Raw genomic sequence first — 26,016 nt, 5'->3', positions numbered from 1 at the left:
GGCATTTGCTTCTGTAAAGTACCAAGATGTGGTCCAAAGACAATCCCAAAGAATCAGGGTCACGGTCTCCATTCAAGTCCTACCTAAGGAACCCCGGGCAGGATGGCAAGAGACCAGAACGGGGAACACGCTCTCCATTCAAACTGCAACCTTCGCACATAAGAGCATGACTGCAGCTTGACATGAGAGGTCTGGGGAGACGTGTCCCTAAAGCGAAGACGGTGTATCTTATAAAACCACTGAGTCAGAATATTAAAATGTTCTTAGAACCCAAATGATACTTCGGATCAAGTTTCTAAGACCACGTGATTTATAAAATAAAAAAGTCTGAAAAGATTCCCACCCAAACACTGGTGGCTCTTAGGAGCCATGAGACCAGGAATAATATGGTTTGGGAAACGAGGCGGCTTGGCTTCTCTGTCTTCCCCGTTCATGTGACAGCCTCGCAGTACTGCCAAGATCTAATACAAAAGGAGACAAAATGACCGGTCATACTGTGCGATAAAAACATGATGACTCCTACATAAGCTGAAATAAACACTTATCACATTTCACGTTATGCTTTTCTCTGCTTAACTGGCTCCGTGCGCCCTGGAATAGATGTGCTAAGAAACACTGAAGCAATCAACCCTGCGGCCTTTCTGATTAATCAGAGGACACGGTTATCAGCGAAATGTTATGATCGAGTGGGGAAAGTCAGAGAGCACCTCAGTGCCCATCAGAGTTAAGTGCAACGTTACACAGTGTTCCTTAAACGAAACGCCACAGCCAATTCTACTTTTAATAAGCTTATACATTTGTCACTAATATTATGAAACTCATCGAAGTTTTTAACTCATCATGGAGCTCCAGTGGCATTATCGGTTGGCCCACAGTCCTTATAAAAATAATTCTGCTATGGGGCACCTGGGTGGCTCAGTCAGATAAGTGCCCGACTTTAGCTCGGGTCATGATCTCATGGTGTGTGGGTTCGAGCCCCGCGTCGGGCTCTGTACTGACAGCTCAGAGCCTGGAGCCTGCTTCAGATTCTATGTCTCCCTCTCTCTCTGCCCTTCTCCTGCTCACACTTGTCTCTGTCTCTCAAAAACAAATGTTAAAAAATTTTTAAAAAAATATATAAGTAAAATAATTCCGCTAGGTTGTAAATAAAACAATGGAGCTATATGCGTATTTCAGTAGAAACCTCATAGAAACAAGTCATGAGGCATCCCTACCTCCAAGTAAATACTGCCACTTCAGATCTTTTAAGGAAGAAAATCGAGGAGTTAATATTCCAGAGAGGTAGACAGCTGTTTTTTGTTTTCTATCTGACTTATAGTGCTGTTTAGTGACACAAAATTTTCATCCACATAATACGTGATCAAAAGTGTTGCTACAGAACACTGCTCCCTACTCAATTATGTGACAATTTAATTCAAAATTAAACATGAAACTAAGACTGAGGGAAGGCAAACAATTTCTAACAGCTTATGGCAGCAACAATAAATTACATATACCCATCTTTACAGTACTGACCAGGCAGATGCCCTGAATATTCAGGAAGAAACACCCACGAACTCTAAGCTTAAGTCATGCTTATTTCTTTCTCTCTCAGTCAACAGACTTCTAGACATGAATCAATAGGATAACTTTAATGACACAGAATTTAAATTTTTTTAAATGTTTTATTTATTTCTGAGAGAGAGAGAGAGAGAGACCATGTGAGCAGGGGAGGGTCAGAAAGAGAGGGAGTCACAGAAGCCAAAGCAGGCTCCAGGCTTTGAGCTGTCAGCACAGAGCCTGACGCCGGGCTCGAACCCACGAACCGTGAGATCATGACCTGAGCCCAAGTCGCAGACGCTCAACCGACTGAGTCACCCAGGCGCCCCGTATACAGAATTTAAAATCGTTTCTTGAAAAAGAACTGAATCATATGAAAGAACTGTAACACGATCATAAAAATAATAAAATTGTGGCTTTCATGGTCAAATTACATTATTTGAAAAAGAGGACAAGTTTACTAAGCTTCAGTATTTCTCAATAAAATTCCTATTTTTCTCCATTATCTTCATAGGACACTCATAATTCTCTTTTGAGAAGATGTACAATGAACAGAAACCCTGCCTCTAGCCTACATCAGCTGGTGTCCAGCATAAATGACAGAAACTATCACCATAAACTCTTCTAGAAGATCTACATCTACAGACTTAGAAAGGAACAGATCCAAGCTCTAAAAGTAAGGCATCAATACAGACCACACGTGCTTCAGGCTGCTCGAGTCTTCCGTACCTGGCAGACAGTAACTGACCGAATGCCTGAGTTCTTAGCATAAGGGCTCATGGTTTTAAAGGTCCCTGTGGGTCTTAAGATTTAAGCTTCACCTCAGAGTTAAAGCGCAGTAGCGTTTGCCATAGGGCCCCCCCCTCCTAAATCCAATCTGCTATTGGCAAAAAAAAAGGATCCTAATAAAGTACTCAGCAGGCGCCTGGAAGCCAGGGGCCGTTCTCCTCATCCATTCTCCAGTCTGCTTGCTGCCTCCACGCATTAACCTGTCTTCGAGCCCCCTCACGTTCTTGTACACACAGAGCCCTCCTTTTCTTTAGAAGCGGAACACCAAGACAGAAGACAGGAGTGACTGCCCATGGCGTGCTAAGAGGCACCAAAATGAACACATATCCCTGGGGTTGAGCTCTTGGAACTGTACAAGGAGCTGCAGACGGTGCCGTTTTTATGAAAGAATCGGAAGGCTGCGCAGAAGCTGAAGATGGCAGCCTGTCGTCCGACATCTCCTGGCTTGTGGAGCCTCCTGACACCAGTCACTGCCGTGAAAAGGAGCTGACGAGTTTAGAATGTGCGCACCAGAAATCTCCTTCCTCCGGTCAGAGGGGAAGGAGGCTGAGGCTCGGCCACACGCTTGGATGACAGCTTTCCTAGAGCACCCAGCACGTTAGCTCGTAATGTGTCTGCGTCAGGGTTTCTCAACCTCAGTGCTGCTGACATTTGGGGACAAATGGTTCTTTGTCAAGGGGGCTCTCTTGCTCATTGTAGGATGCTACGTAGCGCCCTTGCTGGCCTCCATCCATTAAAGTGGTGTCAGTAGCACCAAGGACCTAGTCATAACGACCAAAAATGTCTCCAGACATCGCCCAATGTCCCCTGGGGGCCATAATCAGCCCCTGTTGAGAATCACTGGTTTACACGGCTGCGTGCAACACGGACCATTAGCTGTCACTGAATGTGCATCGTTCCATTCACACCCGCATGCCTAGCGCCTAGCACGTGCCTGCAATGCAGCAGATATTCCACAGGGATTTCCTGAATAAATGCGTATGAAATTAACAAACTTTAAAAATCAGAATCCATTTTGGATGCATGCTAACACCTAATTCAGATTCGAATCCAGGCATGCCAATTTTTTAAATGTTGGCCCGTGAACCTTAAGTTCCTTAATCTTTAGTTTCCTCATCTGTAAAATTGGGTATTACCATCTATGGGGTTGACGGGGGTATAAAATCGCATGTGAAAGCAGAGAGCGTACGGTAGATGCCAGCCACGGAAATGCCACCCTTCCCCATCATCAATAAGCAAACAGATCTTTTCCAAGCTCCTACCTGCCTCCCCTACCCCTGGTTTCCCTTCATTTCCCTTTGGCAAACTTAATTCTGAGTCTCAAGCATCAATGGCAGCTGTACGAAATCACCAAACAACATTTAGTCCTTTTTCTTTAGCCCTTTTGAGGAGATAAAAGAATTAGCTGTAGGAGATTATAAAGGAGGGAAGGAATGTTCACGATGTACATGGACTAGAGATTTTCACAGTCTGTGCAGACACGAGTGGGCATCGGGATCTTGCCTCAGGTTTATCCATCACATGCGACCCACAAATCTGCTCCCTGTGTTACTTTTCTGGATTTCTTACCACTTTCCCATTGAGAGCAAGTACATATGACCGTGTCAGAATGGCCGTACCTCATAATCACTTTCCAGAAATTCATGTAAGATCATTTCATAGATGAGTGGCTTCAGAACTGGGTCTCCCCTTGGCAGGTAAGGACTGATAGCCTAAGGAAGGAAAAGGAAAAAATCGTTTCAGAAGGGACAAAACAAAACCATTCCCCAGTTATGTAGAGAGTGTAAAAGTCCAGAGAACTTCTGCCCGCTACCGTAGGGTGACGTTCTGATAAACCCATCATAAATTGAGAATATTTTAAGTCAGAAATGCATTTAAAGCTCCCCCCTTCCGAACATCACAGCTTAGCCGAGCCTACCTTAGATGTGCCCACAACACTTATGTTAGCCAACGGGTGGGCAAAACCATCTAACACACAGCCTGTTTTTATTACAAAGTGTTGAATATCTTTTAGTTTACTGGATATTGTACTGAGAATGAAGAGCAGAATGGCTGTGTGGGAACAGAATGGCTGTGAGCGTACGGGCTGCCGACCCCGGTGACGGTGCGGCTGACCTGACTGGGAGCTGCCCCCTGGTGCCACTGAGGCTCATCACATGTATCGCCAGCCCAGGAAAAGAGCCAAATCCACAGTATGGTTTCTACTGACTGTGTATCGCTTTTGTACCAATGTAAAGTTGAAAAACCAGAAGTTGAACTCCTGTAAGTAGGAGACCATCTGTGTATTTTTACTTTTAAAAATGTAACTCAACAGATGGGGTGCTGGGTGGCTTAGTCAGTTAGGCGTCCGACTTCGGCTCAGGTCATGATCTCACGGTTTGTGAGTTCGAGCCCCGTGTTGGGGGCTGTGCTGACAGCTCAGGAGCCTGGAGCCTGCTTTGGATTCTGTGTCTCCCTCTCTCTCTCTGCCCCTCCTCCATTTGCACTCTGTCTCTCTCAAAAATAAACATAAAAAAAAATGTATTTTTAATGTAAGGCAACAGAGTACTTTGGAAAATTATTATGAAAAGAAAAATTCAAATAAACTCTGTCTTATAACACATTGCAATATATTTTCAAAAGTATCTGTGAGGTGTGTGTATGTATGAAAGACGAATTAAAAAACTGTCTCAGGTTAAACATTCTCTCTCTGTTCTTCCTGATGAATTAATGAAACTCTAAATAATAGGCTGGACAATGTCACAGAAATGAAAGCTCTACCTTAAGTAATCAAACAGGTCATCTATCCCTATTTTTTTTTAATTTTTTATTTAAAATGGACTATATCACACTTTAAAAACGTACAATCACCAGCTGACATTAAGGGAAAATAACACACCTTGTGTTCTTTAGCTGTTTGAGTGCTGTGTGGCGTGAATTTCCAAACGCTGTTAAATGAGTCTGCAGCGCACTATGTACCATCACCACACTCTGTCCTGGGGACACGGACCTAGAGTCACCATCCCAAGGGGCTCGAAGCCGCAGAGGGATGGCATGCCCACATCTCAACAGCAGCTGCAGTGCTGTGTGCTAAGTGTTCTAAAGAAAGGGGCTCACACGGTGCTGGGTGAGCACGGGTGGGACCTGCACACGGAGACAGAAAAGACGGGCGCCAGGGGCCTATCAGGAAAAGCAAGATGGGGAAGGGCAGAGGGAACAGCGTGGAGCCAGGGACGTGCACGGTGTTCAGGGAGACCAGAGTGGCTCAGATACGCGGGACAGGGGTCCCAGACACGAGCTGACGCTGGAGGGGGAGGGGAGTGGGGCAAGGAAAGCGATGCGGATTTTCCACCTGGAGCAGAAGGGCAGGGAGAAGGGCAGATTTAGGTTTTGAGCCGCTAGCCCTGGGTCGGGCTGTTCGTCCGACCGTCCCAAGGCCCCTGCGACGGCACAGGTGAGAGTCACGGCAGCGGCGCCGGCGGGGAGGCGGACAGGAGCCGCGGCGGAGACAGAGCAGAGGCGGCTCACGCGTTCTCGCCGGGGGGGGGGGGGGGGTGGCTGGAGCTGTAAAGCAGGGAGGGGTGGCTGCATCGTGCAGTCACAGACACAGGCGGAGAGGAGGGCGACCAACTTTGGGAAAGAGACGATTCACGCTGATCGGGGCGATCGTCATCAGCAGGTCACGCAAGGAAAAATGATCATCACAGGTTTCCAGCAGACACGGAGTGCAAAAGAGAGGTGTGGGCTATGGAGCCATCGGCGTAGACGTGGCCCCAGGACTGGATAAGCTCCCCCAGGAGCAGCCGCGTGAACAGGACAGGCAGTGTCCCTCCGGGAAGAGCGCCGTGAGGGCAGAAGCGCAGAGGCCCCAGGGCGGGCGGCCTGAGTGACCGGGAGTTTCCTTTTTTTTTTTTTTTTCAACTTTTTAAAAAATGTTTTGAGAGAGGGAGAGCACTAGCGGGGAGAGGGGCAGAGGAGGGGGGGGGGAGAGACAGAGGGAGAGACTGAGACAGAGAGAGAGACAGCCTCTCAAGCAGACTCCACACTCAGTGTTCAGTGCTGAGCCCGACACAGGACATGGTCCCACCTGCGCCGAAGTCAAGAGTCAGCTGAGGCACCCAGGCCCCCCGCAGCTGGAAATTTTTAAAAACATACTCTGAACACTGTGAAGGTTCACAAATATTTTTAAAAAATGAATGTTTTAAACAAACATATGGCCACTTTATTGTTCAGTTGTGCGGTAACTGGAAAGGTAAATTGCTTCCAAATCAACAAAACTAAAAAGCAACCTTTGGAATGGGAGGGTTTCGGGTTTTTCGGGTTTTTTTGCAATGACTTATCAGATAAAGGGTGAGTATCTAAAATATATAAAGACTTTTAAAACGGACTATGTAAAGAATATAAAGAATTTATAAAACTGAACATCCAATAATCCAGTTAAAAAGTGGGCAGAAGACATGAACAGACATTTTTCCTTCCAAAGAAGACATATAGATGGCTAACAGACACATGAAAAGATGCTCGACACCAGTCATCACCAGGGAAATACAAATCAAAACTACAGTGAGATACCAACTCGCACCTGTCAAATGGCTAAAATTAACAGCTCCAGCAACAACAGATGTGGGTGAGGATACAGAAAAGGGGGGGCCCTCTTACACTGCTGGTGGGAATGCAAACTGGTGCAGCCCCTTGGAAAAGAGTATGGAGGCTCCTCAAAAAGTTAAAAATAGAGCTACCCTACCATCCAGCAATTGCACTAGGAGGTATTCATCCAAAGGATACAAAATTACTGATTTGAAGGGATACATGGACACCAATGAGAGCAGCATTATCAACAAGAGTCAAATTATGGGAAGAGCCCAAATGTCCATCGACTATTAAATGGGTAAAGAAGATGGAATATTACTTAACCATAAAAAAGAATAAAATCTTGTCATTTGCAAGGACACGGATGGAGCTAGAGTGATTATGCTAAGTGAAATGAGTCAGGCAGAGAAACACCAACACGATAGGATTTCACTCATATGTGGAATTAAAGAAATAAAACAGATGTGAACATATCGGAAAGGCTAAAAAAAAAAAGAAAAAGACAGGGAAGCAAACTGTAACATATTCTTAGCTATAGACAACAAATTGAGGGTTGCTGGAGGGAGAAGGGTGGGGCTATGGACTAAATGGGTGATGGGGATTAAGGAGGGCACTTATCACATCGACAAGTGTGATAAGCACGGGGTGTTGTATGTAAGTGATTTTACACCCCAAACTAGTATTACACTGGAAATTAATAAAAATTTGAAAAAGAAAACAAAAGTGAGGACATGAAATAGCAAATTACGTGTTACAGTTACATGGTCAACCTTTTCAATTTGTCTTCCAGCAAATAAAATATTATTTGAAAAATACATTCATTCTTTAGTGCCTTTGAAAACAGCCTTATGCTTTTTTAATCGGCAGAATGAGACTGTACCTGCTTTCCATATTCATTAAGAAGAACATAAAAACTTCATCTAAACACAGAGAGAACTGGACTGATATAAGAAGGTATAATATATATGTATATGTTTTATACACATGAAGTATAAAGATTTATATGTTGATTTTTCTTCCTGGAGGAGATAACTCTCGCTTTCTAGGAAGGAACTAATTACTACGCTCTTCATTTTATTTCCATCTCAATATTAATATGCTACAGACAAAAATTAAGAGTTAAAAATAAGGCTATGCTTACCTTAAGCTGTCCAATCTCTTTAAATTTATAAACTTCATATTCCCAGAGTGCTGCATTTTTCCCAAGAATTTTCTGGCATTTGCTGGCAGTCAAAACATCCCAGGGAGAAAGCAAAAAAGAGAAAGAATACATTTCTTTACTGGTTTAGATAAATCTCTCATCTCAGAGCTCTGACAAATTTCCAACTCAAGTGCCAATGAACATAAAGGTATTATTACTAGATAGCCACTTGTCTGCATACTCAAGGTTGATGGAAATCATGACAATTGATACAGAACACTTAGAAATAAAGAGGAGTCCCTCTCAGAAGGCTACGATCAGGGGTTTTGCCAGTGATTATCCTGTTCTGAGCTTCCTACGTACCCAGATGAGCGCTGCTGGTGTGGGAGTCAGCAGGCTGGGGGCCTTGAAGGGGTGTCACCGGGCCCAAAAGTACCAATTTAAACAACTTCTTGCATGGCTTTTAAACAGTGGACTACAAAATCAGACCTCAGAAAACTGAAATCCTATTGCAGTATATAATCTGGAGAAATATTTGTTTTTTAATTTTTAAAAAATGTTTTATTTCTTTCTAAGAGAGAGAGACCTCATGAGTAGGGGACGGTCAGAGAGAGAGGGAGACACAGAATCTGCAACAGGTTCCAGGCTCCGAGCTGGCAGTGCAGAGCCCGACGTGGGGCTCAAACCCACGAACTGTGAGATCATGACCTGAGCCGAAGTCGGATGCTTCACCGACTGAGCCACCCAGGTGCCCCATGAAGAAATATTTATATATGAATAAAAACATAATTTGCCCTGCAAAAAAACCAGGTTTCCCTCAATCTCAGAAAATAAGAGGTAGGCCTGAAGCCGAGGTTTCCAGGCGGCCGTGTGGTCGTGCAGGTGAGCAGCCTGAAGCTCGGGGGGGGCCCCCCACACCCCCACCACGTACCATTTGTGTTCTTGTCCCCACAGACCCCTGCGAACCCGAAGGCTGAAATGTGGTCACGTCTGTTTACCTGCCACCTTCCTGCGGGGGGACCATCCTCCTTGGATTACGAGCAGTGGCGCTGACCGCACTGTCCAGGGTGTGCGTAGAGCGGACAGCCCCCCGGAAAGGACACACACATGCAGTGTTTCCCTCCAGGACAAACGGCAGGGTTGTGACGAAAGCCCCTGTGCTGCTCTGAAGCTAAGGGCAGCCAGGGCTCCTGCCTATTATGAAAGGATCGCCGTCCTCAGGCCAGGGCCCTCTCCCGCAGTGTCACCGCCGGGCCTCTGCAGGCGCCGGGGCCGCGCGATGCGGCTACTGCGGCGCTCGGCCGGCCTCTCTGGCCCAGGAGGCAGCACCGTGAAACGGGTGTGCTAACTTGCTGGCTTATATAAAGGGTAAACCCTCCCACTCTTCATGTTTTTCACATCCTTCCCACTAAATCCTCTGGTTCGGTGAAAATGAGACAGTAGGTGGGTAAGTAACAAATCCATGCTGCAGGTAAAGCCGCTAATACTCAAAAATTACCCCTGTAAGAAAGATCTGAAAAAACGTCCACCTCAGAGAGTGGCTTATTTTATTGTGAACATTTCTCACTTCTACTTCTACTAACAAATAATTGTGGAAATATCATCATTACCGTGCTGCTATGTCATACTCTCCTTTCTCCACCAGGTGGTTTATATAGGCCAAGCCAATGTCCTAGGAAAAATGAAATGAAGAATTCCAAAATTAACTGGAAAATTGCAAAATTGAGCCTAGATCCTGAGCTGGCCATGACCTTAGGGTCCTGCTGCACTACTGCCTAGAGTGTGGTTTATATAGCTTCGTGTGCTGTCCGTAATTGTGCTCATTTCCTTCCAAAGCATTTTTTTTTAATGTCTTTATTTTGAGAGACAGAGACAGAGAGCAGGGGAGGGGCAGAGAGAGAGGGAGAGGGAGACACAGAATCTGAAGCAGGTTCCAGGCTCCGAGCTGGCAGCACAGAGCCCGTTGCGGGGCTCAAACCCACGTACTGTGAGATCATGACCTGAGCCGAAGTCGGATGCTTAACTGAATGAGCCACCCAGGCGCTCCTAGGTGATTTTTATTGTGGGGGAAAAGTACAGGAGATGTAAATAAATATGTAAATCAATTTAAATAAAAGGCATGCCTGGGCGCTTCAGTGGGTTCAGTCATGACCTTGGCTCAGGATGTGATCTCACGGTTCATGAGTTCAAGCCTCGCATCAGGCTCTGTGCTGACAGCTTAGAGCCTGGAGCCTGCTTCGGATTCTGTGTCCCACACTCTCTCTGGCCCGCCACCCCCTCCCCCCCAACTCGTGCTCTCTCTCTCCCTCTCTCTCTCTCAAAAATAAACAAACACAAAGAAACAAATTTTCTTAATTAAAAAAGGTGACTAGGTTTCCAGTTTTCATCTGTGAACCAGGGTCCTGGAATGGCTGATGTCTAAAGATCTTCACACTCTCCATGTGCATGTCCACTGTCACAATCAGCAAAGGAATGAGCTTTCAGTCCCCGTATTTGTCCAGAGTTCAAAATGTAATGAAAATTGTATCTGAGGTCCTGGATTCGTCTCCGTAACACAAGTGATTCTGACTGTGGACACACTGAAGCAATCTGGCGTTAGGAAACCACTCCTGATAAATTTGGGGATAGTGCAAAGAAAAGTTCCCCACACACAATGGGACAGTTTTGTATTTAAAGTGCATTTCACAAATCCAGTGTCCAACCACCCAAAACTGCCTCCTAGTAGGTGTTCAAGCCTCTTGTTTACAAGCAGAAACAGATTCAATAAAATGAAATATTTTGACCTTGCAGGTTAGAGAATTAGTCTGAAATAAAGTCTCAAAAAGGTAGGAAAAAATTCTGTTCTTTTAAATTACTTTCAGTCTCATTATAACTTATCAAAAAGGTAAAGTTACAATTCAAATAATAAAATTACACACTTACTAGAATCTTATGTCTTTTAATGTTCTTCTGGCTGATTTCAGCTGCCATCAAAGCTTCCTATGTTTACAGAAGCAGGATAAGGGGGTAGAAAAGAAGGGAGGGAAAATGGAAGAGAGTGGGAAAGAAAGATATTGAGATTATAAACACTGTATTTATTACGTTTTAAAGCTCTAGACTACATAAATAAAGCCCCATTTTCCCACGGCTTTTGCTTCAAGCATGGGCATTTTTAATGTTATGGTTGAATGAACCTCACTGCATTCAAACTCCAGCAGAGACATTCAACCAAAATGAAGACTTCTCTTATTTCCAGTTGAATGCATTTCCACATTAGGATATTGGAATCACATTTCAGACACAAATCAAAATACGGCAACATCTCCTGGGTTCAAACAAACAAAAAATTCATCTGTCATTCTAAATCTGCGTCACGTACAGTGACAAAGGGCCCTTTCCTTTGTGAGATACAAAACATAAACTCGATGCATACGGTTAAGTGTATCTGCAATTAAGATTTCGAAAATCCCTGATTTTACTTTCATCTTGGAAAGTTCAGAATTACTACTTTAACACAAGTGTTTAAAACTTGAAATTATCGGGGTGCCTGGGGGGGCTCAGTCGGTTAAGCCTCCGACTTTGGCTCAGGTCATGATCTCACGGTTCACTTGTTCGAGCCCCGCGTCGGATTGTGTGCTGACAGCTCAGAGCCTGGAGCCTGTCTCAGATTCTGTGTCTCCCTCTCTCTCTGACCCTCCCCCTGCTCATGCTGTCTCTCTCTCTCTCTTAGAAACAAATAAAACATTAAAAAAATTTTTTTTAAATACCAGGACTCAAGTTAGTTTATAAATGAAAACCATTCTGCCCCCCCCAATCCTTTCAGGTGGTTACATAATTAAAGTAGCAAATGAAGAGATTATTTTGTGTCTGTTTGTTTTCAGTTAATTAGTATAGAAGCCCATCTGGAGAGTGTCTCTAACTAAACCAACCATAATAATGTCTTTTCAGCTTTTAAAGTTAAAATGTTTTCTTTTTTTAAAATACAAGTCATCATGAGACATTTTTCTACTCAGATTAGTCTGAATCGAGACTCGGTGAAGTGCACATCCTCCTCCTCTCTGAACAAGTAGTTCAAACCATCCCAAGTGAGTATTAATTTGATATCTTAATCTTACGTACGAAATTAGCACAAATGAATGGTGTCACTAAAATACAGAAGAGACAATTCTGAAATACTAGCTTGATCCTATTTTCTTTGAAAAACCACAGAAGAAACACTCGAATAGGCTGCATCCAACCCTCCTGGCTCCCTCTCCCACCACACCTCTTCCTCCGCTGAACAACGAAGCCAGTTAACCTCCTTGTAATCTTTTCTCCCCTCATCTCTGAAAGAGTATTGGAAAGTTATTAGCCTCCTACCTATTTTTAGCTTAGGGCGTTCTAATTCACAGACACGAAAAATTTATTACACAAATGTTTTATCCTCTGTCACAGGTGCGGTCATTCCTTCAGGAGAGTAAAATCAAAACTACCTCATATTTCTTCTTTTCAAGGAGCCAGTCAATGTGGTCATCTTGGTCCCGTTCCTTGGCTACAACAACGTCTCTTGGACTCACAATGTAAAAGAGCGACTCCCCCTCCGAGTACTCTGTAGGCGAGGCAAGAAAAGAACAGCGTGGGGGGCTTGGCATTACACACTTCGGTAGTAGTTTCAGGGACTCGGTTAGGTTATGCAATTCCAGAGGAAACAGAAAACTTGCCTCCCTTGGGGAGGCTCCGTCTGAAGGCAGGGCTGCTTTAAGAAACATTTACATGCACAATTAACTTGAAAGGAAAAAAAAAAGGGGAGGGAAGGAAGGACTACCAAAAAAACTTTGAAAAAATAATGTGGTTTATAGTTCTGTGTTTAACACATTAACATTGTGACCTCAGCTGAAAGATGCGGTCAAAATTCTCCACGTCTACTGTGTGTTAGAATTCATCTTCTGTATATAAACTTAAATTCATGGCCATTTACAGCACTGTTCTATTTTTACAGAACAATTACACCCCACAGTTGGCGATGAATGTTTCCTCCTCATCTAGGTCAAGGCCATCAAATGCATAAATGACAGATGCCCCAGGCCCTGGGGACATCATCTATCATTTCAGCACATTGTGCACAACGCCAGTCGTGAGGGTTTCCTGCAGAATTCAATTACACGTGTTGGGAAGGGTTTCTAAGTGTGCAATGGAGTTTGTTCTGAGCAAAATGCCTTGACTGGCCACTTCAGGTAATGAATCACACTTGCTTTTTGCCAAGTCCTGAATATGCTCTCACATTTCTCAACTGATTAGGGGGTCCGTATAAGAAAGCTCAAACCGGGGGTGCCTGGGTGGCTCAGTCGGTTAAGTGTCCAGCTTCAGTTCAGGTCACGCCTGATCTCACAGTTCATGGGTTGGAGCCCCACGTCGGGCTCTGTGCTGACAGCTCGAAGCCTGGAACCTGCTTCTGATTCTGTGTCTCCCTCTCTCTCTGCCCCTGCCCACTTGTGTGCGTGCGCTCTCTCTCTCTCGCTCTCAAAAATAAACAAACATGAAAAAAAATTTAAAAAGAAAAAAGAAAGATCAAACTGTATAGAATATTTATTTCCTTTGGCCAAAATGAGAACTGAAAATATTCTGGGGGAAAAAAAAACACAAAAACAAAAAACAACACATCAGTTGCTTCTGAAGTGGGAAAATTTCTAAAAGAAAGCTTAGGCTGTTCTACTTTCATCAATGTATTTTTGGATGCTAGGATGACACTCTAGCACAGACGGCCTGGTAATGACCAAGTAACAGCCGTTGATCCTTGACTTCCGAGTAGTGGCCAGCATATTCATTCATCCACTCAGAAAACACTCAGCGAACACCGCGTCCTTGCCAGGCGCCCCCCGAGGCTCTGGGCATGGTCCCGGACCGGAAGACAACTCGGCTGCTGTCCCAGAGCGGGCTCTCCAGGCATGTACAGTTGGGGGTCATACGGTGACTATGGAACTATGCTGCCTGATGTCGACGTGAGTGGCACACCCACCAGGGCAAGAGACACGACATAAGAATGAGGACCACGGAGCCCTCTCACCTCGGTCCCGGCCCCGCATCTCCCCGTCCCTTCTGCAGGGGCTCAGACAAGCTCGGCAAGATGTCTGAGCCTTGTGCCTCCCTCCTCAGCTCAAGAGGCCTGCCCAGGTAGTCTCTAAGATCCTTCCAGCACCTCAGTTTAAATTCCGGGTTGTGCTAACCAGGAGAAAGAGGGGGGAGAAACAAACACACACAAACACACAAGTGTAAGAAACAACACGGCCAGAGCTTTGAGCTCTCACCTAAATGATAATCTCTGCACTCATTCTCCTGAAAGCCTCTCACAGTGAGAGCGTCAGAAGAGATCTCCTCGCAGGTTTCAGGCAGCGGCTGGATGATATCTAGTCGAGGCCTGGCACAGTATTCTCTCTCCTGGGGGGGGGGGGGGGGGGAAAAGGCATGTTTTCATTACGTTTCTAGAAACTGTACAAATGTGTTCCAGTCAGTCATAGTCAAATGCCGTGGTTTCCTAATTTGGGCGGATGTAGGCCCTTCTAACCACCTGCAGGGCGACGCCGTCACGCCACGTGACCACCTGACCTTTCAGTGGGGCCAACGGGACAGGAGCTGCTGTGCGGCCTGTCCAGCTCCAAGGGCACGGCCCCCGCATACTTCCACAGCCAGCTCACCGCTCTTCCTCCCGAAAGTGGGGAAGCGCAAAAATAACATCACGAACTGCCCAGCCACTGCCGCCGCCGGTACACTCACTGGGGACGCTGAAAAGCCAGGGACTGAGAGCTACATCTAAAGCACAATGCGCTCAGATGAAGAAGGCAATGGTGACGGCCACGTGCGCTGCCCAATGTGACAGACAGGAGTCACTGGCGGCTACCGCGACCGGGAAGCGGCTTTTAATTTTTATTTCACTTGAATTAATTACAATTTAGATAGCCACATATGGTTAGTGACCACAGTGTTGAACGGTGCACTTCTGGGTCAAGAGACAAGGGAGAGAGAGGGTTTCCGAGGGCCTAGGGCAGTGCCACTAACCTACAGGCTGATGAGACACGCGTTCTCAGAGTTCTTAAATTACCCTTTCGTGAGTAGTATTGTTTCCGATATCACAGACGAAGGAACGTGATCAAGGTCAAAGTCATGTAATGGGGAGACTGCAGTGTGTGGGAAAACTGGGACTTATGGTAAATCTCGGACTTGAAGTCAAGCTTGTTTTACTTTGAAAATTTCCGCTTTTTGAGCATTTGGCACACAGACATAGAACATGTGCTTGACGCTTTCCCGAAAGACCAAGACCTGCAGCCGTGGGACCCTGGCGCAGACAACCCAGAGGAGGCTGTCCCCCGAGGACCACAGTTAGCCTCCAAGAGTTCTTTGACCCGTTGTGTTGGGGTAACTGAGAGGCAATAACATTAGCTTTCCATCTCATACGTTTAAAAACATGACAAAAATAAAAAACACCCAAAATGCAACTGCAACTATAAAAGATCAACTAGTAGAGGGGAAAAAATAGTATAGAGTTTTTCCCATCTGTGGAAAAATGTGAACCGTCTCAATTTTGAAACAATGGGAAAAAAGTGGAAAGGTCTGAATATTTAAAAAATGAACTGCTATCCCAAGAGCAAAAAAAAAAAAAAAAAATCCAAATTAGAACAGCAAGAATAGAAAACATATTGGAAGCAAATAATAGTGAAAGGAAAACCGCCTTGCTTGGCCACATAAATAGCTCCTTTAAATGCATAAGAAAACCATCAGGGATGTGATTCATCTTGTTACTTTACAACCTTTTGCTCGCTGGTCACGAGGCCCCTGCTTATCTGTGACCTTCCCAGGAGCAAGATTTTGGTCTTGCTGGTCTCTGATCCCCTGGGCATGATTCTTGATACACATACGGTTTGTTAATGAACAGAAGGGAAGCAAACCTAGGGAGGGACTTAGTCCACGGCCACTTGAAGTGGTAATGACAGGAGATGACACAGCCATGCGGACAGAGAGTGGAATACGGTTCACGAAAGTAGGGCAACGCAGGAGAGCGTGACCACGACAACAACAGTGCGGAATGACGCACACGCGTGACAGGGAGAACATTTTGGGGGAGGATATGCGTGAGACGAAGACAAATTTCACTTAATGTCGCAGTTATACGGTCTTTTTCATGTCAGAAAAGAACAAAGCGGGGGAGAGGTTTGGCCCCACGCTCGCTTTACTCCTTTTGCTTTATTTTGCCAGATTATTCGGTGTTTCAGGACCTGGGGTGCACTTCGGCGCCCTACAAAGTTGCTGCGTGTCCCAGCGCACACATCTGCAAGTCGTCTCTGAGACCCTCACGCTGCTGCCTCGGAAAAAATTCCATTTTCTCATGTGCTCCGTGGGGCTGGCCTTTCTTTGGCGTTTACTCCTTGGTAGCCCCTTTATTAACAGGTTTCCTTCCTTTCTGTTTCTGCCCACTTGTGTTATCGGGCGTTTCCCTTTTTCATTGTCTGCTTCCTTCGTCTGTCTTCCGATCCCACTCTCAATCCACCCCCACCTTCCCCATCAGAAAGCACTGTGTTTTGACTCCCTGAGGAGCCGCTGCTTTTCTTCATTTTCAAAAAATAAATAAATAAATAAGATAATAAAGTGATGTCCTGCAACAGGGCTAGAAGCCAGCCCTATTGATTTTCGCAGCTCCGCGTTTTCACTTAAATCTCAAGCATCCTGTTGCCTAGCAACATGGCGCCCAGAGCTTCAGGTTACTATAGCGATGACTTCCCGCTGCAAGTGCCCACTCAGAGAAATGCTCGAACTACCACTTCAAAACCAGGGCTCCTGGGGTTTTTCTCTCCCGTTTCATTCCCAGCCCACTGGAAACGGGGGTGTGGGGGTGTGAAGGGGAGGGTACAGACAAGGGGAGCCTTCTTACTGCGGAGGACTAGACCATCAACTTGCAATTTCTTTTATACGGGGCATCTAAGACAAAACCCTTTACAGTAAGCTCTCCTTGTTTATGCCTTAGAGCCACACCCCCACCCCCAGCCTGGCACAACCGCTGGCCCGGAACAGTGAAGGCTAGCTGGGAAAGGAACTCATCCAGGCTTCAAAGGAAGACGGAGCGTCTCCGCTGGACATGGCCTCCGTCGGATCACACACGTAGGCTTCCCTCCAAAGTCACGGACGACGATGTTTGGATTCTCTGCTGCTTTCTCTTAGCCCTACGTCTCGTTCCCTCACTTTTGCATCGATAACTGAGACTTCACCACAATCCATTTCAAAGCAAAATCAGGCCGCTCAGGTCGGGAGGCCACTGGGAAGGAAGCGAATCTGTCTGGACCACAGGAAATAACGAACTGCCCCTTCCGTAATTCCCTCTGACCACGGGGACCCCTGCTGTTGCAGCAGGTCAACTTCACTGCTGTCATTTCTGCGAATGCACGGTGTCAGCTCCGTTCCTTCACCCTTCAGCAAAAGGAATCCTTCGTTCCTTTTGCCTAAAATACCAAGAGACGGAGAAAAAGAGGGGAAAAAAATATGACTCCCCTTTGCTCAGTAAGAGGAACAAAGGAAGGCAAGGAGTGGAGCTTCTGAAAGGTAAATATACAATCTCTGCCGACCTTATTTTCTAGGTCAGGAACTTCGGCTCAGACTATAGCACAGCCCTTTCCTGGGCAACCTGACCTGGGCCTAATGCTAAGAAACAAATCTGCACTTCCTTTTGTACTTGGGAGTAAAAAAGGAAAAAAAAAATACCGTTTTTTCCGAAACCTCCTTGACGTAGGAAAGAACGACGAGCTGGTCACAGAGAGGCGCAAGTCCACTGATGTAGAATTCGGTTTCAAACTGAGACACTGCAAACAAAAGGCACAGAAGATTCGGTGTTAACAGGAGCAAACAGCAGCCCACCAGGGAAAGGACCCAAGGACTTCGAATGCTGGGTGCCTTTACTGGAGAAATCTAACACAAAGGGGGCATGGATAAACACAGCTTTTTGACAATAATCAAGTGCCAGAAAAGCACAGCCGGGAACTCAAACTTGAAATTTTCTATCACCAGCAAAAGCGAACCTGAAGTAGCAGCGTGAACGGTCCTCAGCGACGCTCTGAAGAGCTAATTTAAAAATGACATAGTTCAATTCCATGAAGCCACTTTTAAACCCATAAAACCCAATGTAAACTAATATTAATGACAATAATAATTTTTTAAAAAATGCCTGAGTTTAGGTTTCTCACAATTAGGGCATTGCAGTGGTACAAAGGTCACGAGGAGTAATATTTGTAATTGTGAAACTATTAACTTCCTTTTTAAAAAAACAATGAATATTTTATTTGAAGACTTAGAAGTTAAAAAAAAGAGTTTTAATACAGATTACGTTGTGATGAAACACCATGACATCCTAAGTGCAATAAAGGTCAGAGAAAAATAATAAATTTCTTTCTTTTTAAAGACATTTAAAAATTTAGAACCAGTGTATCACATAGGAAGTATATGGATTTAGTTACAATGGAGTTCACAGACCAGACAGAAAGCTTAGTGGCTGATGTGTAAGTATTGGTACAGCATGATTCTAATAAATAGCTGCTGTAGAATATTTATAATACATGACGTGTATCTTAAGCAACTGTTTGGGGTGGTTTGTTACACAGCAAAGCTAGCTGATACAGTAATGGTGCTGGCAGAGGCTCTTCCAAGAATCACGCTCTGCACTTACAGACTCATTTGGAAACAAACTCTCATTTGGACCCACCGCAGAGTCTGAGTTCCCAGACTCAGATCTTCTCCACACTTTGCGGTATTAGCTTCAGATTTAATTTCTAGGATGAAACTACTCTTTTCTCCAAACTAAGGGAAGTCTGCGTAGCACATTAGAAATAATATTTAATGTAGGCTCAGGAGATCTAGGTTATAACTTGCACTAAATCAGACTTGAACAAGTCATTCTTTAGGTATAACTTTTCCCATCTATAAAATAGTGGAATCAGAGTAAAAGTAAAATCCCTAATACAGATGAAACGAGGCTCTACTGAACTTTTCTTCCGCCTCCTCTCCACTTTCCTTGCAGGTCACTTAGTGTGACTTGTCTCTGCCTATCTCCAAAGCCAGCTCCTTATACAACGGTTTTCGCACCGAAATGAAACTGAGGATGACCAAAGAAATTACTAAATAGTAACATAAATATTAAAATGGCAGCATTTCTTACCCGTTGTCCTTGGTTAGATCACACGGATGGCCACAGCGCCCTGTTAAGAGCCACAGAGTGGAACTCCAAAGGTGGGCGCTCTGGTCCTGGCACTGCCACTAACACTCCCCCCTCCTCAACCTTTGTGGGCTGAAACTGAGTATTTTCATAGGCACTTACAAATACTTTTGGTAAAGTGGTAATGTGATGAGTGTTCACATCAAGTGCAGAAGCAGAGGGTCACCTCCACAACCACATGCGCAGATGAGCACATCCAAGGAAGCCAGGCACCGAAGGTTCTAGAGAAGCTCCCGCTGCCGAGTGTGCGTCGGGGGAGGGGTGGGGCAGGAACAGACAGGGACAAGGGGTTCTGGACCGTATACAGGTGCTACTGAACAGTGTGGGGCCAGGTATCAAAGAGGTGGCAGTTTCACGTTCTAGAAGACATACAGGCATATTAACCAGAGGTTCTGACTGCCACCACTCCAGGAGTGGTTAAGCCCCTTCTGGGAGAAATGGACTTGAGTTGTTTTACTAAATTACATTTCATCATTGAAATGCTATACACCCAGTACAATCCTTCGATCAGAGATGCCACAGATTCCCAGGAATCAGAAGGAAGCTTTGATGTGCTGACTGACCACAGGCACCTGAGGACTGAGGACGAGCACCATCTAGCCTGTGGTGGGTGAACAAGGCACTCTCCCCATTCAGGGTGCCAATTACCCTGCCTGGGCTCCTTAACAAGGAACGCAGGGGCTCTCCCAAGGGAACCAAATATACAGCAAGGCTGGGTGTCTACGGATGAGCTGTATGAAACAGAACAGAGAAGCTAGGAAATAATTCTATCCAAATCCCCCTTGCTCTACACACTTATTTCCTGGTCCACAACAGTCTCCATGAATTAGACAGAAAGCTTCCTGTTCTCTAATTAAGAATGGTGGAAAAATCTAATGTGTTCTGAAAGAAAACAAGGAGAAATGGGCAGAACCACGTATCTGTTTCACTTCTCGATTCCAGATACTGTAATAAATGCTTCGGTTAAGTATTAAATCGTACCAGGATTTCCTGAGATTTAGTACTAATTTAGGCAGACAATATGAAGTAAATAAATTACAAACTAACTCGAAAAAAACGCTATTTATGAAGAAAAGACGTCGTACATAAAAACCGTGTCGAGATCGGTGCCAAGAGAAGGAAATGTGGAATGGTAATGTTCATCCTCCTGAAAAACATACATAAGTGATATAAAACTTTATGGGCTGAATTCGTAAAATACCTTCAAGTAATGACTGGGCTTCCTATTTCAAATTTTCAATAGGCCAGTGGAAGTTTCAGTTAATTTGTTTTCCCTGAAATTCTGTTCTTTCCCACATACCAATGGGTCTAATCATTTCCATGAAGATTACTTGTTTTTTTGCCTAAAGGAGAACTAGTTTAAATACAGAGAGTTTTTAGGTCTATTACCACAGAAGTTCATCTTTTAACTGATTATCTGAAAACGATAAATCACCAAGAAAATAAAGACAAAGTCAGTTAGAGAGCAGTAAAACAAAACAGAAGGTAAAAGCTGGAGAGGGGGAAGAAGGAGGAGAGAAAAATGCCATTCCCAGAGAGAAACCAAAGACAATGGCTGTGCTTGAGATCCACAGGGTGTGGGGTTGGCTGCAGGGCCCTGTAGGGGGCGCTGAACTCACCCCGAGTAGGAGTGACAGGGCAAGGGGGTACTTGCTAGGGCGGAGGCACAGTTTTCCACCTGTGCAGAAACAAGGAGTGACGTACCCTGGCTTATTCCGGAAGATAAAAATTCCCTGAAATGCTAGAAGAAAGAATTCAAGGGAAAAGACAAAAAGATAGGTTCTAAGCATATGGAGAGAAAGAGAAAGCGTCAAAAGGACTATTCACAGGAAAATTCTATCTAGGGAGGTCCTACGGATACAGAACGGGGACCCTGGGGCAGAAGGGGCCTGGAGTTCCAGATCCAGGCTGTCCAACGGAACATCAACGCAGGCCAAAAAGACAACATGCGCACGCAATTTCCAATTTTCTAGAAGCCACATTAAAGAGTAAAAAGAGGTAAGATTTTAAACATGTGTTTTATTTACTGCAACGTACCTAAAATGTTTTCAACGTGGGACAACATAAAAAAACCAAGGAGACAACTTATTTATTTTCATACGAAGTCATTAGAATCCTGCAAGCGGTGAGGTTCAATCCACACGATCCATTTCCAGCACTAGAAATGGCCAGCGGCAACCGCACTGCACTGAGCAGCACAGAGCTAGATGCCCAACAGATTGTCTTGAAAGTCCAGTCATTTTACCCAAACATATCTTGACATATCAGAGACACAAGGTATGACTTTATAGCTTCACCTTTTCGTTTCTTCACAGCGGCAGGAAATTTTTCTTCAATTACTGTTTTGGGGATCTGCTCCTTTCCTTTCCATTTTTCCCCCTTCAGGGACCCTTACTTGTCAATTGAATCATCTCTGCCAGTCTTCGGAACTTATCATTTCAGTGCAAACCCCTTTCTTCTTGCTTTGTGATGTTTTCAAATTGTCTTGTTTACCCCTTCGATTTCTCTGACGGCATGGTCTGTTTGCTCATGTTGCTTCTAGTTCAATCTTCATTTCTGAAATGACCTTTTATGATAAATATTTCTTGAGATCTGTCATCTCATTTGAGATTTTTTTTTTTTAAATTGACTTTTTGTTCTTTTATGTCTTGTTATTACTTAAAAAAAAAGTCTTCCAGCTTGTTCTGGGTGTTTCTTTCTGGTTTCTTGCTTTCATTGCCAACGATGTTTTTCTGCTCCTTATTCACCTTTCCTTAAACCTTAGTATGGGATTTGGCCTCGATGCCTCGCTGGTGCTTGTCAGTGGGTGACAACACGGTCCCCGACCTGTTAGAAGAGGCAGGGACTGGGACAGCTCCTCAGACACAGCAGAGCTCCCTCCCACGCTGCTTTTAGTTAGTGTGAAAAACTCGGCCTCTTGCTTTCTGAGGCTTCCGGACACCGTTCCCTCCCCGCTTTTATCCGTCCCTTCTCGTTCGTTTCAACAGCCCTGTCCTATTCGGCCTGTGTGCTCCTCCAGCCCTGGCAGAAAGCACGAGGTGTCCAACTGCCAGTAAGAGTTCCCAGGGCTGCTGGGCTGGGGCCCCCACCTAACCGCAGCCCCCGCACCCAGGCAGCGGCCGGTGGTCTCCTCCTGGGAACACCTGTCTGCCGCTCGGGGGTCTCCTGATCCCAAATTCACCGGAAGCCCCCGCACATCACGGCGGGCCTGGGAGCTCTGGTGGTTCTTCCCACCCACTGTGTCCGGGGCTCTCGGGTCCACGCTGTCACTCGTCTGTGCTGTAAACAGGGTCAGTGTTGTCAGTTGCGGGATCTGGCTGTTCCATTTTCTGGTGATGACTCGGGCAGAATGAAAAAAATTATGCTTCTGAGAATCCTCCAAGTGCGAAATGTTGCAGGGTGACACACTAGCTTCATGTCAGCCAGGCAACGGGGTCGGGGTCAGAGTCACAAATACACAGGTACTGCTGGGCCATCAACAGCGTACCTGCCAACCGTTCCCGAATGGCTGCCACGAGACCCAGAAAGAAATTAACGTAAGCTTTCTGGTACCTTGGGTCTTAACGCTCATCTCTGGTTATCAACTATTTAATAAAGGATTACTGAGGCCCAATTTGGATTAGACATTCTTTTAGAAGCACCAGAATGACTTAAAAGAGAGTCTAGAACCAAAAAAATAATAAAATAAAATACCACATGCTATGCAAAACTGGAAATACATATATAAAGATACTGTACAAAGCAGAATAATGTATTTTCAGAAGGGTGGGGTTAAGGGCGAAAACAGCAATAATCATGACTAGAAGCCCCTCAAAAGTAGGTATGATGTTTATAACATGAAAGAAAACAATGCAGTAAGTGTTCATTAAAAAGTTTTCATTTAAAAAAGTATTAGAAATGTGTATTAAATTGTAAAGGATAAAAATCAAGATTTTAGGTCTCAATACAAAGACCATTTTCCAAATAATTCACAAGTAGATTATCTCACTATCAGTGTATTCAGATCTGTAAGTGTTATTTAAATCGATATTCTTGATTACTTGTGCCTGTATCATATGGGTTTATAGATACACTTTACTGAAAGATGCAGTTGTGAAATTTATTAATCTCTTCAGAATAATAGATGTTTATTTATACTTTTCTCCCAATTCTTTCAATTGACTTTTTTTAAAGTTTATTTATTTTGAAAGAGACAGAGGGAGCACAAACAGGGGAGAACAGAGAGAGAGAGGGAGAGGGAGAGAGACAATCGCAAGCAGGCTTCGTGCTGTCAGAGCAGAGGCTGTCAGATGCGGGGCTTGAACTCACGAACCGTGAGATCGTGATCTGAGCCAAAATCAAGAGTAGGATGCTTAACTGACTGAGCCACCCAGGTGCCCTTCTTTCAAATGAATTTATGGACAACAATATTTCAGTCTTCTGATTAATAAAAGAAATGCTGGGGGCGCCTGGGTGGCTTCGTCGGTTAAGCGTCCGACTTTCACTCAGGTCATGATCTCGCGGTTCGTGGGTTCGAGCCCCGCGTCGGGCTCTGTGCTGACTGCCAGCTCAGAGCCTGGAGCCTGTTTCAGTCTGTGACTCCCTCTCTCTCTGACCCTCCCCTGCTCATGCTGTCTCTCTCTCTCCTAGAAATAAGTAAAACATTAAAAAAAAAAAAAGAAATGCTGTTTTTCTGAGTAACTGAACGTAATAGTAATATTACAAACAACTCCCATTTAACGAACATTCCCTACGCTGAGGGGCAGGATGTGGAATACTGTACAGACATGATTTCTTTTCACCATAACCACCTGTGCTTATTTAGGGACAGTGTGGGGAGAACATTAAAGCTCAGAGAGGTTAGGTAACTTGACTAAAGTCACTTAAGTAGAAGGTAACTCAGGTAGGAACGTGGACGTCTTCTCTTTCCCAGATAGAAGTCACACTAGAAAACAGACATCAGAACAAAGAGACATTCGGGTTATAAGTGTGCTACAGTGAGTCGGCAGAAATCCAAGTCAAGGCTCTGATGTCTCTCCGCTGGCTCTCCTGCGGGCTGGCGGCCGGGACCCCGGCCCCTCCCTTGAATTTGCAGTGCTGCGAAGCGCACGTGCACCCGGCACACACAACCTGCACTGCTGCTTTGCTCTGGGCCCTTGTTTTCCCTTTGCTGCTCTCAAAACGCCCAGCAGACATGCCCCAGAGGCTGTGGGATCTTCACTAGAGCTAAATAAAATCATATACTATAGATTTTGGCCTCTAAGATTCTTAAAAACACAAACAAGAGTTTCTCAAGCACTTTGTAAAAAGGAACAATTCCCTTTCGTCTTGTATTCACGTATGAAAAAGCACCAAGGTCTCTTTGTGATAGTGCCTTACTCCCAAGAGAAATGTGACCCCTCAGTCACTAGATATTAGTATTTCATAATGACTCTAAGTTTGGACACTCTGTCAGCCTGTCCGCTGATTTAAGAAAGCGTGCTTGGAAATCATAACATCCCAACATCTTCAGGGCTGTGCTGTGACGCAGACACAATCAAGTAAAAGTGACTTCAACATGTTTCACATCAGCAGACCGGGGAGAAGACCTACTACACAGGCATAAAACAGAAGGGAATGGCTAATGGACAAAATGACAAAAACATTCAAGCCAGGAGCCAACAGTACACATAAGACAAAAAGCCACTGAAAGCAAGTGTAGTCTGCAGTTTAGTTGCATGTTTTCTAATCAATACTCGGCAGAGCTCAGCTCGTGTGATAACCTCGTCTGCTCCACTTCAGCACTCAGGAAGCAGCACGGATGACAAGCGATTTAGGGAGTGGCTCACAACACACTGCCTACACTACGGAAAAGGTCATAGCGGTTAAGGACTTGCTGGGTCGAAAGGGCCAAAATGAGAAGTTATACTTGCAGTTGTACACAGGCTATTGTCAAAGAAGAAAGGACTGATGTTGGTAGGATGTGGAGAAGCTGGAACCATGTGTGTAGAATGGCCCAGAGCCACGCAAAATGGCACGGAGGTTCCATAAGAAATTAAAAATGCAACTATCGTATGATCCAGCAATCCCACTTCTGGGTATTTATCCAAAATAACTGAAATCGGGATCTTAAAGAGACATTAGCCTTCCCATGTTCACTGAAGCACTATTCACAATAGCCAGGATGTGGAAACAGCCTAAATATCCATCGGCAGAAGAATGGATAAAGAAAACGTGGTGTATGGACAAAGCCTTAACAAAGGAGGACAATTCTTCAATATGCAAGAATGTGGATGAACCCTCAGGACTTCATGCTAAGTGAAACAAGTCAGTCACGGAGAGACAAATACTACAGAGAGACACAACTCCATTTCTAGGGTGTATTTATAGGAGCCAAACCTATAGAATCAAAGAGTGGAATCGTGGTTGCCAATGGCGGGAGGGGGGAAAATGGGAAATTGCTAATCAATGGGCCTAAAGTCTCAGTTAACAAGATGCATGAGCTCTAGCGATCTCCCATTCAACACTGTACATACAGTCAACAGTGTATTGGACGCTTAAAAATTTAAGAAGGTAGGGGCGCCTGGGTGGCTTGGTCAGTTAAGTGTCTGACTTCGGCTCAGGTTATGATCTCATGGTTTGTGGGTTCGAGCCCCACGTTGGGCTCTGTGCCGACAGCTTGGAGCCTGGAGCCTGCCTCGGATTGTGTGTGTGTGTCTCTCTCTCTAAAATAAATATTAAAAAAAATTAAGGGGGTAGATCTTACCTTAAGCTTTAACACAATTAAACTTAAAAACATAAAATAACTTTAGAG

General features: G+C 44.8%; 1 protein-coding gene across 1 annotated transcript in view; it reads right to left on the bottom strand.

Annotated features, from left to right (window-relative positions):
• Positions 1-26,016, bottom strand: part of VPS41 (VPS41 subunit of HOPS complex) — a 182,315-nt gene that overhangs the window by 33,682 nt on the left and 122,617 nt on the right. Inside the window, exons 11-17 of the mRNA XM_039223138.1 lie at positions 17,741-17,838; positions 14,302-14,431; positions 12,490-12,605; positions 10,961-11,017; positions 9,649-9,710; positions 8,039-8,120; positions 3,948-4,040 (exon numbers count right to left, since the gene is read on the bottom strand). Of these exons, the coding sequence (XP_039079069.1) occupies positions 3,948-4,040; positions 8,039-8,120; positions 9,649-9,710; positions 10,961-11,017; positions 12,490-12,605; positions 14,302-14,431; positions 17,741-17,838 (638 nt within the window). The remainder of the gene's footprint in view (positions 1-3,947; positions 4,041-8,038; positions 8,121-9,648; positions 9,711-10,960; positions 11,018-12,489; positions 12,606-14,301; positions 14,432-17,740; positions 17,839-26,016) is intronic.

This window comes from Hyaena hyaena, unplaced genomic scaffold (genome assembly GCF_003009895.1).
Source record: "Hyaena hyaena isolate Hyena2069 unplaced genomic scaffold, ASM300989v1 scaffold_1286, whole genome shotgun sequence".
In the NCBI taxonomy this organism is placed as follows: domain Eukaryota; kingdom Metazoa; phylum Chordata; class Mammalia; order Carnivora; family Hyaenidae; genus Hyaena; species Hyaena hyaena.
The sequence above is the reverse complement of the archived record's forward strand: the minus strand, read 5'-3'. Positions and strand labels throughout refer to the sequence as shown.